The sequence below is a fragment of the Balaenoptera acutorostrata genome, chromosome 4 (genome assembly GCF_949987535.1).
Source record: "Balaenoptera acutorostrata chromosome 4, mBalAcu1.1, whole genome shotgun sequence".
In the NCBI taxonomy this organism is placed as follows: Eukaryota; Metazoa; Chordata; class Mammalia; order Artiodactyla; family Balaenopteridae; genus Balaenoptera; species Balaenoptera acutorostrata.
The window spans coordinates 86,106,595-86,119,974 of record NC_080067.1 but is presented as its reverse complement, the minus strand read 5'-3'; the positions used below and the strand labels follow the sequence as shown (position 1 = coordinate 86,119,974).

Here is a 13,380-nt window from a genome sequence, read left to right as displayed (position 1 = left end):
CCACTTATATGCAGCACCTAGGGTACTCAAATTCATAGAAAAAGAAAATAGAACAGTGGTTTCCAGCTGCTGAGCAGAGGGAGAAATGTCATTTAATGAGCAGAGTTTTATTTTTGCAAGTTGAAGAAAGTTCCGGAGATTGGTTGCACAACAATGTGAATATACTAAACTGTTCACTTAAAAATTGGCTAAGATGGTAAATTTTGTTATATTTTACCACAATTAAAATTTTTAATTGATGAAAGAGCCCCCTTGTAAAGAAGATATTTCAAGGAACAGCATCCACTTACCCTGCCGGCTACTCTCGGCTAAGACCACCTTACCATAGTTCTTTGTTACTTTACAAACAAAACCAGACACACCAACATTATACCAACTTCTGTTTTATGGTGGGAGGAGTCAGAGCAAGGTTCAAGTATATCTACTACTTGATAGTAATGCAATGGACATTTTATAATCACTAAGACAGATAAGGACACAAAGGATGTGAAACAAAAAATTACGCACAAAAAAAGAATACTAAAGGAAGAAGGTGATAGTTTATAGTGAAAAAGCAAGCAAATAAAAATATAAACTAAGCCCATGGCTTGGATTCTCATATTGGGTAATGCATACAGTAGAGTTTAAATACAAGTGATGATGCACTTGCAATGCTAATGACTTTTTAATAAATGTGTTCAACCTTGCAAAAATGAATGAATGAGTGGAAAATGAATGCACTACACAGAGGAACCAGCAAAGAAGATGGGTGGGGGAAGAGAGAACAATGAAAGGGTTAGGGAGAAAGACTGAAAAATCTCAGGGAATCTTAACTGCTGTGATGAGATAAACCAATCTCAATTTACTGCTTTAAACATGGCCACCATGAGGCTGTGAGGGGAAAGCCAAAATAATTATTTGAAGGTAGTAGTAACTATAAGGTAAATTACAGGGTTTTTTTCTTCCTTTAAAAAATGAAAAAATAAATGTGGCTCATGTGGGAAGCTCACTACCTAAACTACAGGTGTAAGCATCAAAATAATGTTAAATTCCAATAGTACTCTGTATTCACTACTCAGAGTGCTTTAAAGTCTATATAATTTTAATATATTTGAATGAATAATAGTTCTAGGACAGAAATCTCCCACTTGTCCTTGGTTTTCTTATTCTGTTTGAAGACTGGGAGAACAAGGCGCCAGGGCTATAGCATTTTCTTGTCCAAAGAAGGAAAATGGCAAGAACCCCCAACACTGGTATCTTCAAGTGACTCAACAGTGGAAGGGAAAAGGGGGAGAATGTACCAAGGAATCCTGGAGTCGATTCTGGACTTCAGTAGGATGAAGGACAGGCCAGAGCATCAGGCTTCTCTAAGTACTTCTCATCCTCCCCAGATGAACTGAATTTAGCCACTTCTACCACAAGTACCCATTTAGGAGGCAGCGCTTTATTTCAGGAGCAGCGGAAGTGAGAAATAAAACGTGCTCAGAATGAATTTAATTTAGCATGAGATAGTCTATCTGTATGGTATAATAGAACGAATACTGGTTTGAGTACAGAGACCTAAATTTTAAGCTAAACTTTATTGTTGTTCATGGTCTATAAAACCTTGGAAAAGACTCTAAATCTATTTGATCTCGGTATTAAGACCAAACTGCTCATATAATTTCTCGTTCAAACAAGGATACTTTTGAGAGTAAAAGGAAGTATTATTAAAATTCTTCCAGGACAAGAGGTGAAAGCTTAGAACTGTCGGGGGCCTACTCAGCATTACATAGATATGAAGTAGTAGTAAATTTATTCTCACATGTGCTAAAACCCCTGCTCCCTGCTTATAATCAATTGTTCTTGATTTAATTTGCTCTCAACAATAAGCCCTATCCTATAAAAGCTAGGAAAAGTGAGAGGCCATTTTTGATGGTATTTTATACCACCTTTCTCCACCTTGAGGAAAAGTCATTTAACAAGTAAGCTTTCGAGAGCCACCTGAAATGGAGTAATGGGTGGGGAGACTATGTGGACAAAGCATGGAGAAGCAGAGTCCAGATGGAGCCGAAAGGAGAGAGGACAGGAAAAGGACGCAAGCAGAAAGAGAGTACAGAAAAACTGGCAGAAGTAAACATGCTTGAGAGTAAATTCGTGAGTAAAGCCAAAGTACCTGCAACATTTCCTGTCACTCACCTAAAACTGTGAGACCGGTGACCCCAATATTCCTGCCCCCTCTATCTGGAAGGTTGTTAACCAAACACTGGTAGGTGCCTGTATCTGATAGCTGGGTGTTGTTAATGAAGATAGAGACATTGGTGGCTGGCATGGTGCCTGTAAATCCTACCCTACCATGGAACCGGGGGGCACCGTCAAACATCTGTCCACCTTGATACAGAATGACCTGCAAAGGAAAGCAAAAGAAATAAATTGGCCACGGCATCTCCTTCTAGACACATAACAATAACTATCTAGTAAACAGCAGACTATACCAAACATTGGAAAATTATATTTCTAATATTAGAGTTGTCACCAACTTTTTTTTTTTAATTATTTGTTGGGCTTTTTTTTTCTTTTTCATTTCATTTTATTTTATTTTATTAACATCTTTATTGGGTATAATTGCTTTACAATGTTGTGTTAGTTTCTGCTGCATAACAAAGTGAATCAGCTATATGTAGACATATATCCCCATATCCCCTCCCTCCTACCCTCCCTATCCCACCCCTCTAGGTCACCAACTTTGTACTACAGCACTTATCTGTAGATATCAGGGGGTCTAAATTCTTACATACCAAACTGGAATAACATCGTATCCTTACCTAACTCAACAGAATATAGAAAGTGCATTTTATGATACCTTACTATTAGTTCATAAATACTTTTACCAGTGCAAAAAATTAATTCCAGAAAAAATGTTAAAAAAAATGAACACTGCCATTCTCATGCTTACCAGGTCACAAAATGATAGCTCACAGTTATAGACTGAATATAAGTGAACGCCATAAAAGGGAAGAAGAGTTATGAGTCCATGATTGCTTATCTATGTCCATTTCTTTACCAAAGTTAACTCTTCATGGGAGAGGACTCAGAGTGGTACTGCAAAAAGCCCCTTGGGCTGAGAGTGAGGTACCTGGTTTTATCTTAGCTCTACCTTAAATGTCTGGCAGACTGTGGTCAAGTCTTTGGTTGCCTCTGTCACTGACTCCTAAAATGATGAAGCTGAACAAAACGATCTCAAAGGCTCAGTCTAATTATTAAAGTTCCATGGATTAAGGAAATAGAAGAGGTTCCTGTTAAATATATCAATTTAAATTTCCTATCAGAAAACTCAGCTTATCAAATATTTTTAGGTAGTAAAAAGCTTACTGAAGCCAAAAAGCTTCATAACAGAAATAAGTTAATTTTGGGAATGAAGGTATAGTCATGGTCACAATTCACTAATTTTCCAAGGATTATTTTTTGCAGTGGGTATCGCATATTATGGGATCTTTTACCTACAACTGATACACCTTATTAGATAGTAGCTTCTATTTTCACGTACCCTAATTTATTTGAGACTCTTGGAAGAGATCTAGTGTGCCTGGCTTTGTTTATTTTAAAATACTTGTGCAATTAACCAAAAAAATCAAGTACTACCTAATGTTACTTCCTTAATATTATCACTATCTTTATTTATTTATTTTTAATTAATTTATTTTTATTTTTGGCTGCATTGGGTCTTCATTGCTGCGCGTGGGCTTTCTCTAGTTGTGGCGAGCGGGGGCTACTCTTCATTGCAGTGCACGGGCTTCTCATTGCAGTGGCTTCTCTTGTTGCGGAACGTGGGCTCTAGGCGTGCAGGCTTCAGTAGTCGTGGCTCGCGGGCTCTAGAGTGCAGGCTCAGTAGTTGTGGTGCACGGGCTTCTCAATGTGGTGGCTTCTCTTGTTGCGGAGCATGGGCTCTAGGCGTGTGGGCTTCAGTAGTTGTGGCACGTAGGCTCAGTAGTTGTGGCTCGCGGGCTCTAGAGCGCAGGCTCAGTAGTTGTGGCGCACGGGCTTAGCTGCTCCGCGGCAGGTGGGATCTTCCCAGACCAGGGCTCGAACCCATGTCCCCTGCATTGGCAGGCGGATTCTTAACCACTGCGCCACCAGGGAAGCCCTATCACTATCTTTAAAAAGTACTCTCTCATCCACCTATGTTAGTGCTAGTCCCTCCCTGTCAAAATATACTTTGCTTTTTCTGTCTCGGTATTTCCTGTCAGCAATGTGTTTTGATGAAATTCCAGGTTCCTACATAAAATCCTCAGAAGGATCCCCTTGACATCTCTTAATTAAAAAAAAAAAAATCTTTTACGAAGAGGATAGCTTCTTCTGATAGTTGACTAATAATGCAGGAGTAGGACTTAAAACAGCTTAGGTTCAGTGGAAGTATCACCTTATTCTAGAAATCAAATATGTACTCAAGATGCTTTCCTACCCACCTCTTGTGAAAAGATTAAAATTTCAGAGGCAGCACAGGATGGAACAGAAGTACCTGCTCAGGCTGGTTCGCGTTGGAGAGAGGAATGACCATCCAAATGACATTGAGGTTAATGAGGGCGGCGCTGGTACTGAAAGTACAGGGCAGGACTGCTGTCTGACCCCGGGCCACTTGGACACTCCCAGGGCTCTCGGAGACTTCCAGGGAAGCTGCAACACCTATAGAAGGAGGAAAAAAGAGGTTATATGATAGACCAAATCTCTTCCGAAAAGGTCTGTGTGTTTTATATTATCAGTAATGTAAACAGACTGACATGACAGTCTTACTAAACACCACTTTTGACCACTCACTGAGTCAAAATAATAAAAATTTTTCAACCTTTTACTTCTTAGAAACTGTAAAGGAAAAATATTAGAAGACACTTATTCTATTTTGTAAGACACTATCTGATATTTGCCAGATTCAAATACAGATTGGGAGAATTCAACTGACAGGGTCTAAGCAAAGCTTTAATGGTGATGAGGGATAAGAAATAAACTGAAAGTATTTTAAAGAATCATTACACAATAACACACTGTAAAATTAAATGCTTATATATAAATCCAACAAAATATGCTCAGGATCTATATCCTGAAAACTATAAAATGCTGATGAAAAATCAAATAAGACTAAATAAATGGATATGCAATGTTCATGGGTTGGAAGAATCAACACTGTTAAGATGCCAATCCTCTCCAAATAGATCTACGATGGAGAGCAATGCCAATCAAAATCGCCGCACGCTTTTTGCAGATATTGACAAGCTAATTCTAAAACACATGACAAGGCAAAGAACTAGAATAGCTAAAAGAATATTGAAAAACAAGAACAAATTTGGAGACGTTACACTATCTGATTTCAAAATTTGCTATAAATTAGCTATAGCAATCAAGACAGTGTAATACTAGCATAAGGACAGAGCACCAGACAAATGGCACAGGATTGATCGTTCTGAAATAAACCCTATTTATTTATGATCAAATGCTTTTCAAGAAAGGTACAAGACAATTAAATGAGGGAAAAAATAGTCTTTTCAAAAATGATTCTCGAACAATTCAATATTAATATGCAAAAAATTTAACTCAGACCCTTACCTCACAGCATACACAAAAATCGACTCAAAATGTATCACAGACCTAAATGTAAGAGCTAAAACTATTAAACTTCTAGAAATGAACATAGAAGAAAACCTTTGCGGCCTTGGATTAGTCAAAGTGGTCTTAGTTATGTCACCAGGACCATAAACCATAAAAGAAAACAATTAATAAACTGGACTTGATTAAAATTTTTAAAAACTTCTGTGATTCAAAAGAGTTAATTAAAAAAATAAAAAGCCAAGGTATAGACTGGGAAAAAACATTTGTAACTTACATATCTGATAAAGGACTTGTATACAGAATATATAAAGAACGATTATAACTCAATAATAAAAAGACAAACAACCTAATATTAAATGGGCAAAACATCTGAGTATGTATTTCAACAAAGGTTAATAACAAGCACATGGAAAGCTGCTCAACATTATTATTCACTATGAAACTGCATATTAAAACCACAATAAGGTATCATCACACATCCAGTGGAATGGTTATAATCAAGACAAAACCACGTGCTGGACAAGGATGTAGAGAAACTGGAATCCTCCTCATTCACTGCTGGTGGAAATGTAAAATTGTACAGTCACTTCGGAAAATAGTTTCAGTTTCTTAGAAAGTTTAACACAGACATGGAACAAACTTACCATATAACCCAGAAATTCCATTCCTAGGAATCTACCCAAGTAAAATGAAAATATATGCCCACACAAAGACCATGAATGCTTATAACAGCATTACTGGTATCATACTTCCAAATGGGAATAATACAAATATCCATCAGCTGATGAATGGATAAACAAAATGTGGTATATCCATGCAATGAAATACTATTCAGAAATAAAAAGCAACAAGCTACTGATACATATTACAACAAAGATGAGCCTCTCAAAAACATTTTGCTAAGTGAAAGAAGGCAGATTCAAAAGCCTACATACTGTATTATTCCATTTATATGAAATGTCCAGAAAAGGCAAATCTATAGAGACAGGAAGCAAATCAGTGGCTGCATGGGGCAAGAGAGAAGGGAAAAGGGACTGATGCAAATAGGTTCAATGGAACTTTCTAATGCAATGGAAAACTTCTAAAACTGTATTGTTTTGATGGTTGTATAAATTTACTAAAAATAATTGAATTTTATACTTTTTTAAAAAAATAAACTTTATTTATTTATGTTTGGCTGTGTTGGGTGTCCGTTGCTGCACACGGGCTTTTCTCTAGTTGCAGCGAGCGGGGGCTACTCTTCGCTGCGGTGTGCAGACTTCTCATTGCAGTGGCTTCTCATGTTGCGGAGCACGGCCTCTAGGCACGCGGGCTTCAGTAGTTGTGGCTCCCAGGCTCTAGAGCACAGGCTCAGTAGTTGTGGCGCATGGGCTTAGTTACTCTGCGGCATGTGGGATCTTCCCAGACCAGGGCTCGAACCCGTGTCCCCTGCACTGACAGGTGGATTCTTAACGACTGCGCCACCAGGGAAGCCCGAATTTTATACTTTAAATGGGTGAGTTCTTTGGAATGTAAATTACACCTCAGTATTGCTATTAAAATTCAAAAAAAAGAAAACAGTAACTTACCAGAGCTAACTCCTGACAAGTCAAAATCAACTGTTATCTCTTCTGAAAAGAATGCCTGCCCCCTGGGACTATAGTACAATATGGGAATAACAGGAGATTAAAATAGGTCAGAGGGATCCAATAAAGAAGCTATTCTAACTATGAAAAATACATTAAGTCCATGGCAGTATCTCAAACCGTTTTATTTTGAAGTGATATTACCTCAGTTCGCCCAAAAAAATAACACAATAACATACTGTTATGATTACAATTTGTTTAAAAAATATACATAACACCTTCCTTCCATAAAACTTTGTGCTCTTCACATACAGTCCAATGACGCTCTTAGGAGTTAAATTTACAGGATAAAATGTTTCATAAAATGAGCCATCTGTGGTAGAATATAAAGCACTTGATAACATCAGGAAAAGTCTCTAAGTTAAATAACATTAGGGAAAGTCTCTAAGTTTTAAAAAGGAAAGTTGAATGAACCTCAGGTGCTAAGAGGCAGAAAGTGGAGGTTACTTGAGCATGGAACAGGCAATGGCAGGAAGAAGTCACCTCATGGGTAGAAGTGGGTTAATGGAGGATATTTGTTATGATCAATAAATGCAATGGAGATTTTTAAAAGTAAGTGTGGAAACCAAACTGGCAAAAAACCTCCATCACTTCATTCTTCAGATAATACTCCAAGGAAGAAGTGTAGGGAATACGCCGCCCCTTAAACTAACTATACAGGGTAACATATACCCCCCACCCTCAATTTACTAATTTTAAGCTGAACTCACACAATCTTTGATACAAATTTTAAAAAGAAAAAAAGGGCAAGATAGACTAAGAATGAAAGATAAAGATGTAGATGGGAAAACTACCAAAATACGATAGGATTCCAGTAAAGGAAGAGTAGATTCACAGGATCGGGGTGGGAGCTGAGGAAAACAGCAGGTCTGCTGGCAGAGGGCAGGCCTCCAGGGTGGCAGAAGCTGTGAAATACTGACTTTATTTATCTCACATTTTTACATAAGGTTAACCCTGAAATCTCAAGCATTGAGATAGGTGCAGAATAAATACTCTAGATAAGCTGCTTTCAGAACTTGTAAAAGTATGGGTTTGAAGCTGGATAGGTCTAGTTTGAAATCTGGCTCTTTCATCTACTTAACTGTGTGGCCTCAAATAAGTCACTTATTCTCTGATTCCATTGCCTCACCTATAAAATAGGGCTAATACCATCATCACATCGTTAGAAGGGTATGATGAGGGCAATACCAGATGCTGACGGCTGACAGTGACTATTACCACACCACTATTGCTAGCTGACATTTAGGGCACACTGACCACATAGCGAGTCCACATGAAGCACTATATGTAAACATTTACATGTACATACACGTATACACACACAAACTCATTTAATACTATAAAGTATCTTATACCTCATATATAATTTCTTATCCATAAGAAATTTAGGCCCAGAGAGAATAAAAACCAGCTACAGGTCACATAGCTCAAGGAGATGGTAAGCTCTGGATTCAAATCCAGACAGTTTATCTACAGCGAACATATACTTAAAGACCACACATAACACACAGAAATCAGTCCATAAATGTCTGTTTTTATCATCACTACTATACTATACAATCACCAAATTTTAAGTTAGTATGGACTTTTACATAAAGCCATCAGATAAAAACTCCCTCAACTTCCTGCTTCCAAGTCAGCTTTGATCTGCCTTACCCTCTTCTTCTTCTCTCCTCTTAGATTAGAGAAGTTCATCTAAGGTCAGCCTCTCAGGTGAGCATAATTTATATTTCACCCTCTTGGCCTCCTTAGTAACCTTATCATAGACTGTCCCCTCTCTTATAGCCTCAGCCTCTTGCTCTGCACTGGAGACTTCCTGACAGCATTTAAACATACTCAAGTATTTCCACTTAGAACAAAATTCCTCCCTCCCTCCACCCCACAGTTCCCTCCAGGGACTGCCCTCTCTCCAGACTCTTCTACATTTAGTCTTCAATCCACTCCTGCCACCATTACTTCTTAACATAGTTCTCCCTAGGTTTCCCAGAGACCTCCTGATGGCTCCATGACTCTTGAATTCATTCTTGGACTCTCAGTAGCATCTAGCAGTGATAACCATTCCCCTCTCCTTCTTGAAACACAGCTTTCCCTTAGCTTCAGTGATGTAATTTACTTCTGGTTTTCCTTCCATATCTCTGGATACTTCTCAGTCTCTTCTGCTGTTTCTCCCTTCTCTACCCAGCTATTAAATGTTGGCATTCCTCAATCGGCTGTCTTTTCTTATTCTAAACTCTCTCCCTTCAGACTCTCATTCACTATCATGGGTTCATTTCTCATATACAAGGCAATGGCTTCCAAATTTAACTAACCCAAACCTCTCCTCTTATATACAACTGCCTCCTAGACATCTCCACACAGAAATCTCAAAGATAACTCATCCAAGATCAGACTTTTGATCTTCCCCATCATGCCTGCGTCCCCTGTATATCTGGTTCCTTTTTAGAATTCCCTGTGCTAGCAAATGGCTCAACTAGCCATCAAGTTAGACAAGTCAGAAATTTAGAAATCTTTCTTGATTCCTTCTACTCTCTCATCATCTCCCAAACCCAGTCCACGATCAAATCTGATCCATTTTACCAATAAAATTTCTCTTGACTACTTCCATCACAGCCTTCGCTCTGTCCTCTGTCTCTCCTCTGATTTGCTCTGTTCCACACCCAATCTTTTACTTAATATATTACCTCCTACTCATTCTTCATATTAGCTCAAGTGCTACCTTCTCACAGACGAGCATTTCCTGACCCCTCAGCTTAGGTCAGGGTCTCATAAAGCAGTGTTCTTGTTATTCTGAACACTATTCAAACTTGTAATCATATTTTCATCAGTGTGATTATTTAAGATAACATCCTCGGAATACTGTGAGGTACATTAACTCCAGAGTAACTCCATTACTGTAAGCACACAATATGAACTCAATAAATATATATTGCTTAATTGATCTAATTCAATTTGCACACAAAGATACTAGGTCCAAAGAGATAGACTTGCCAAAGGTCTTAAGATAGGACCTATTTCTTCTGACTTCCGATAGAGTATATTTTCTACTATTCCAAACTCTTCCACAGACCATAACTCTGAAAACAAATGATACGATTACTTGTAGTATGATTAAGGCGAAAAGATAGTTCTTCACCAACAGAACCAACACTGAGCAATAAAAACTCAATTTATTTGTAAATATATCTGCTCTACTCTCAGTCTCATGTATACAGAACTTGACATAAAAAGTCTATTTTGCTCTTTAGCTATCAGAATTCTCTATGAAAGATAATTTTGAAAGTCATCCAACACCTTAAAATGTCAGATATAAGATATGAGATATCAAAGCGAGTTTTTTTAAAAGCTATTTTTTATTAGTTATCTATTTTATACATATTTGTGTATATATGTCAATCCCAATCTCCCAATTCATCCCACCACCATCACCACCATCCCCCGCTTTCTCCCCTTGGTGTCCATACATTTGTTCTCTATATCTGTGTCTCAATTTCTGCCTTGCAAACCGGTTCATCTGTACCATTTTTCTAGATTCCACATATATGCGTTAATAGGCGATATTTGTTTTTCCATTTCTGACTTACTTCACTCTGTATGACAGTCTCTAGGTCCATCCATGTCTCTACAAATGACTCAATTTCATTCCTTTATATGGCGAGTAATAGTCCATTGTATATATGTACCACATCTTCTTTATCCATTCATCTGTCAATGGGCATTTAGGTTGCTTCCATGACCTGGCTATTGTAAATAGTGCTGCAATGAACATTGGGGTGCATATGTCTTTTTGAGTTATGGTTTTCTCTGGGTATATGCCCAGTAGTGGGATTGCTGGGTCATACGGTAATTCTATCTTTAGTTTTTTAAGGAACCTCCATACTGTTCTCCATAGTGGCTGTATCAATTTACATTCCCACCAACAGTGAAAGACGGTTCCCTTTTCTCCACACCCTCTCCAGCATCTGTTGTTTGTAGATTTTCTGATGATGCCCATTCAAAGTGAGTTTTTGTTTTTTGGGTTTTTTTTTTTTAACATCTTTATTGGAGTATAATTGCTTTACAATGGTGTGTTAGTTTCTGCTTTATAACAAAGTGAATCAGTTATACATATACATATGTCCCCATACCTCTTCCCTCTTGCATCTCTCTCCCTCCCACCATCCCTATCCCACCCCTCTAGGTGGTCACAAAGCACCGAGCTGATCTCCCTGGGCTATGCGGCTGCTTCCCACTAGCTATCTATTTTACATTTGGTAGTGTACATATACGTCCATGCCACTCTCTCACTTTGTCCCAGCTTACCCTTCCCCCTCCCCGTATCCTCAAGTCCATTCTCTAGTAGGTCTGCATCTTTATTCCAGTCTTGCCCCTAGGTTCTTCATGACCTTTTTTTTTTTTAGATTCCATATATATGTGTTAGCATACGGTATTTGTTTTTCTCTTTCTGACTTACTTCACTCTGTATGACAGTCTCTAGGTCCATCCACCTCACTACAAATAACTCAGTTTCGTTCCTTTTTATGGCTGAGTAATATTCCATTGTATATATGTGCCACATCTTCTTTATCCATGCATCTGTCGGTGGACACTTCGGTTGCTTCCATGTCCTGGCTATTGTAAATAGAGCTGCAATGAACATTTTGGTACATGACTCTTTTTGAATTATGGTTTTCTCAGGGTATATGCCCAGGAGTGGGATTGCTGGGTCGTATGGTAGTTCTATTTTTAGTTTTTTAAGGAACGTCCATACTGTTCTCCATAGTGGCTGTATCAATTTACATTCCCACCAACAGTGCAAGAGGGTTCCCTTTTCTCCACACCCTCTCCAGCATTTGTTGTTTGTAGATTTTCTGATGATGCCCGTTCAAAGCGAGTTTTAAGATCAACTACCGTGAAGGATTTGTACAAAGACAGCTGAAAACTGGCTATATAACTTCTAGGACTACACAGAGAATAAATGGGTCAGGCATGAATGTCTGGAAACAGATTTTGTGGAGAGCTGTGGTGTGCTATAAGTTCCATTCCATTCCCACCCAGCAAAAGGGGCTACCTTCCCTGAATATGTCAGGGCAAAGGGCATCTGAATGGATCACATGTGGGTTCCCTTAGATTCTGTCCCAGAGGGCTGTCTAATGAGCCTTCCAGGAGAAAGAAGCTGGAGGCAGACCTCTGGACTAGAGGGTGGGTCACTGGCTTTCTGAGAACTACACATATATTTCTCTGCATAAATTGAGATTTTCTTGCTTTGCTTTTTTTTTTTTTTTAAATTTTATTTTATTTATGGCTGTGTTGGGTCTTTGTTTCTGTGCGAGGGCTTTCTCTAGTTGTGGCAAGCGGGGGCCACTCTTCATCGCGGTGCACGGGCCTCTCACTATCGTGGCCTCTCTTGTTGCGGAGCACAGGCTCCAGACACGCAGGCTCAGTAATTATGGCTCACGGGCCCAGTTGCTCCGTGGCATGTGGGATCTTCCCAGACCAGGGCTCGAACCCGTGCCCCCTGCATTGGCAGGCAGACTCTCAACCACTGTGCCACCAGGGAAGCCCACTTTGCTTTATTTTTAACCTAAGAATGATTAGAAAAGTTGTGTAACCTGCTTAAATTTTCATCTAGAAAAAGAAAAACTGGATCTTGAATAAATTTTAAAAGATGTGGAAGACAAAAAGTTGCTTTGTGATTGTGTCTCAGGATTCCTATTTAACATACTGATTCAACTGAATATAATTGAGAATTTCTTAGAAAGAGTAAGAAGGAAGGAAATGGGTGTGTTTCACATTTTAAATGCTTCTTTTTTTCTATTTTATTAAAAAAAAACAAAAAACTAAAAACCCTATTTCCTGTTAGAGTGTATTTCCATGTTTGAAATTCTGGGCAGGAATTTAAACTTTAATGCTAAATACTGAATTAAAAATTCATTTAAAATATCTTACAATTTGCAATATTTACATGTAAAATGCATAATTTAAGAGTTGAATTGGCAGCATTTTGCAGACTTGAATCTTTTCTTAGTACGTTCACCCAAGAAAAATTAAGTCAACTCATGAATTCTGAATGACTCCTAGCAATTAAACAAGAAAGACATAAAGCACATGGCCCTGTTTCCTCCCAGGAGTTGAAACCATAAATAACGGTTGTGTATACTCTTTCTTTAGACCTCTATTTCCCAAGATTTAAAGCAAGAAGAAATTCACATTTTCTCAG

General features: G+C 38.3%; 1 protein-coding gene across 3 annotated transcripts in view; it reads right to left on the bottom strand.

Annotated features, from left to right (window-relative positions):
• Window positions 1–13,380, bottom strand: part of IGSF11 (immunoglobulin superfamily member 11) — a 146,032-nt gene that overhangs the window by 29,081 nt on the left and 103,571 nt on the right. For all 3 annotated transcript variants that reach the window (XM_057546164.1, XM_057546163.1, XM_028166451.2), the window contains 2 exons: window positions 4,478–4,641; window positions 2,158–2,365 (listed from right to left, as the gene is read on the bottom strand). In XM_057546164.1, coding sequence (XP_057402147.1) covers window positions 2,158–2,365; window positions 4,478–4,641 — 372 coding nt within the window. The remainder of the gene's footprint in view (window positions 1–2,157; window positions 2,366–4,477; window positions 4,642–13,380) is intronic.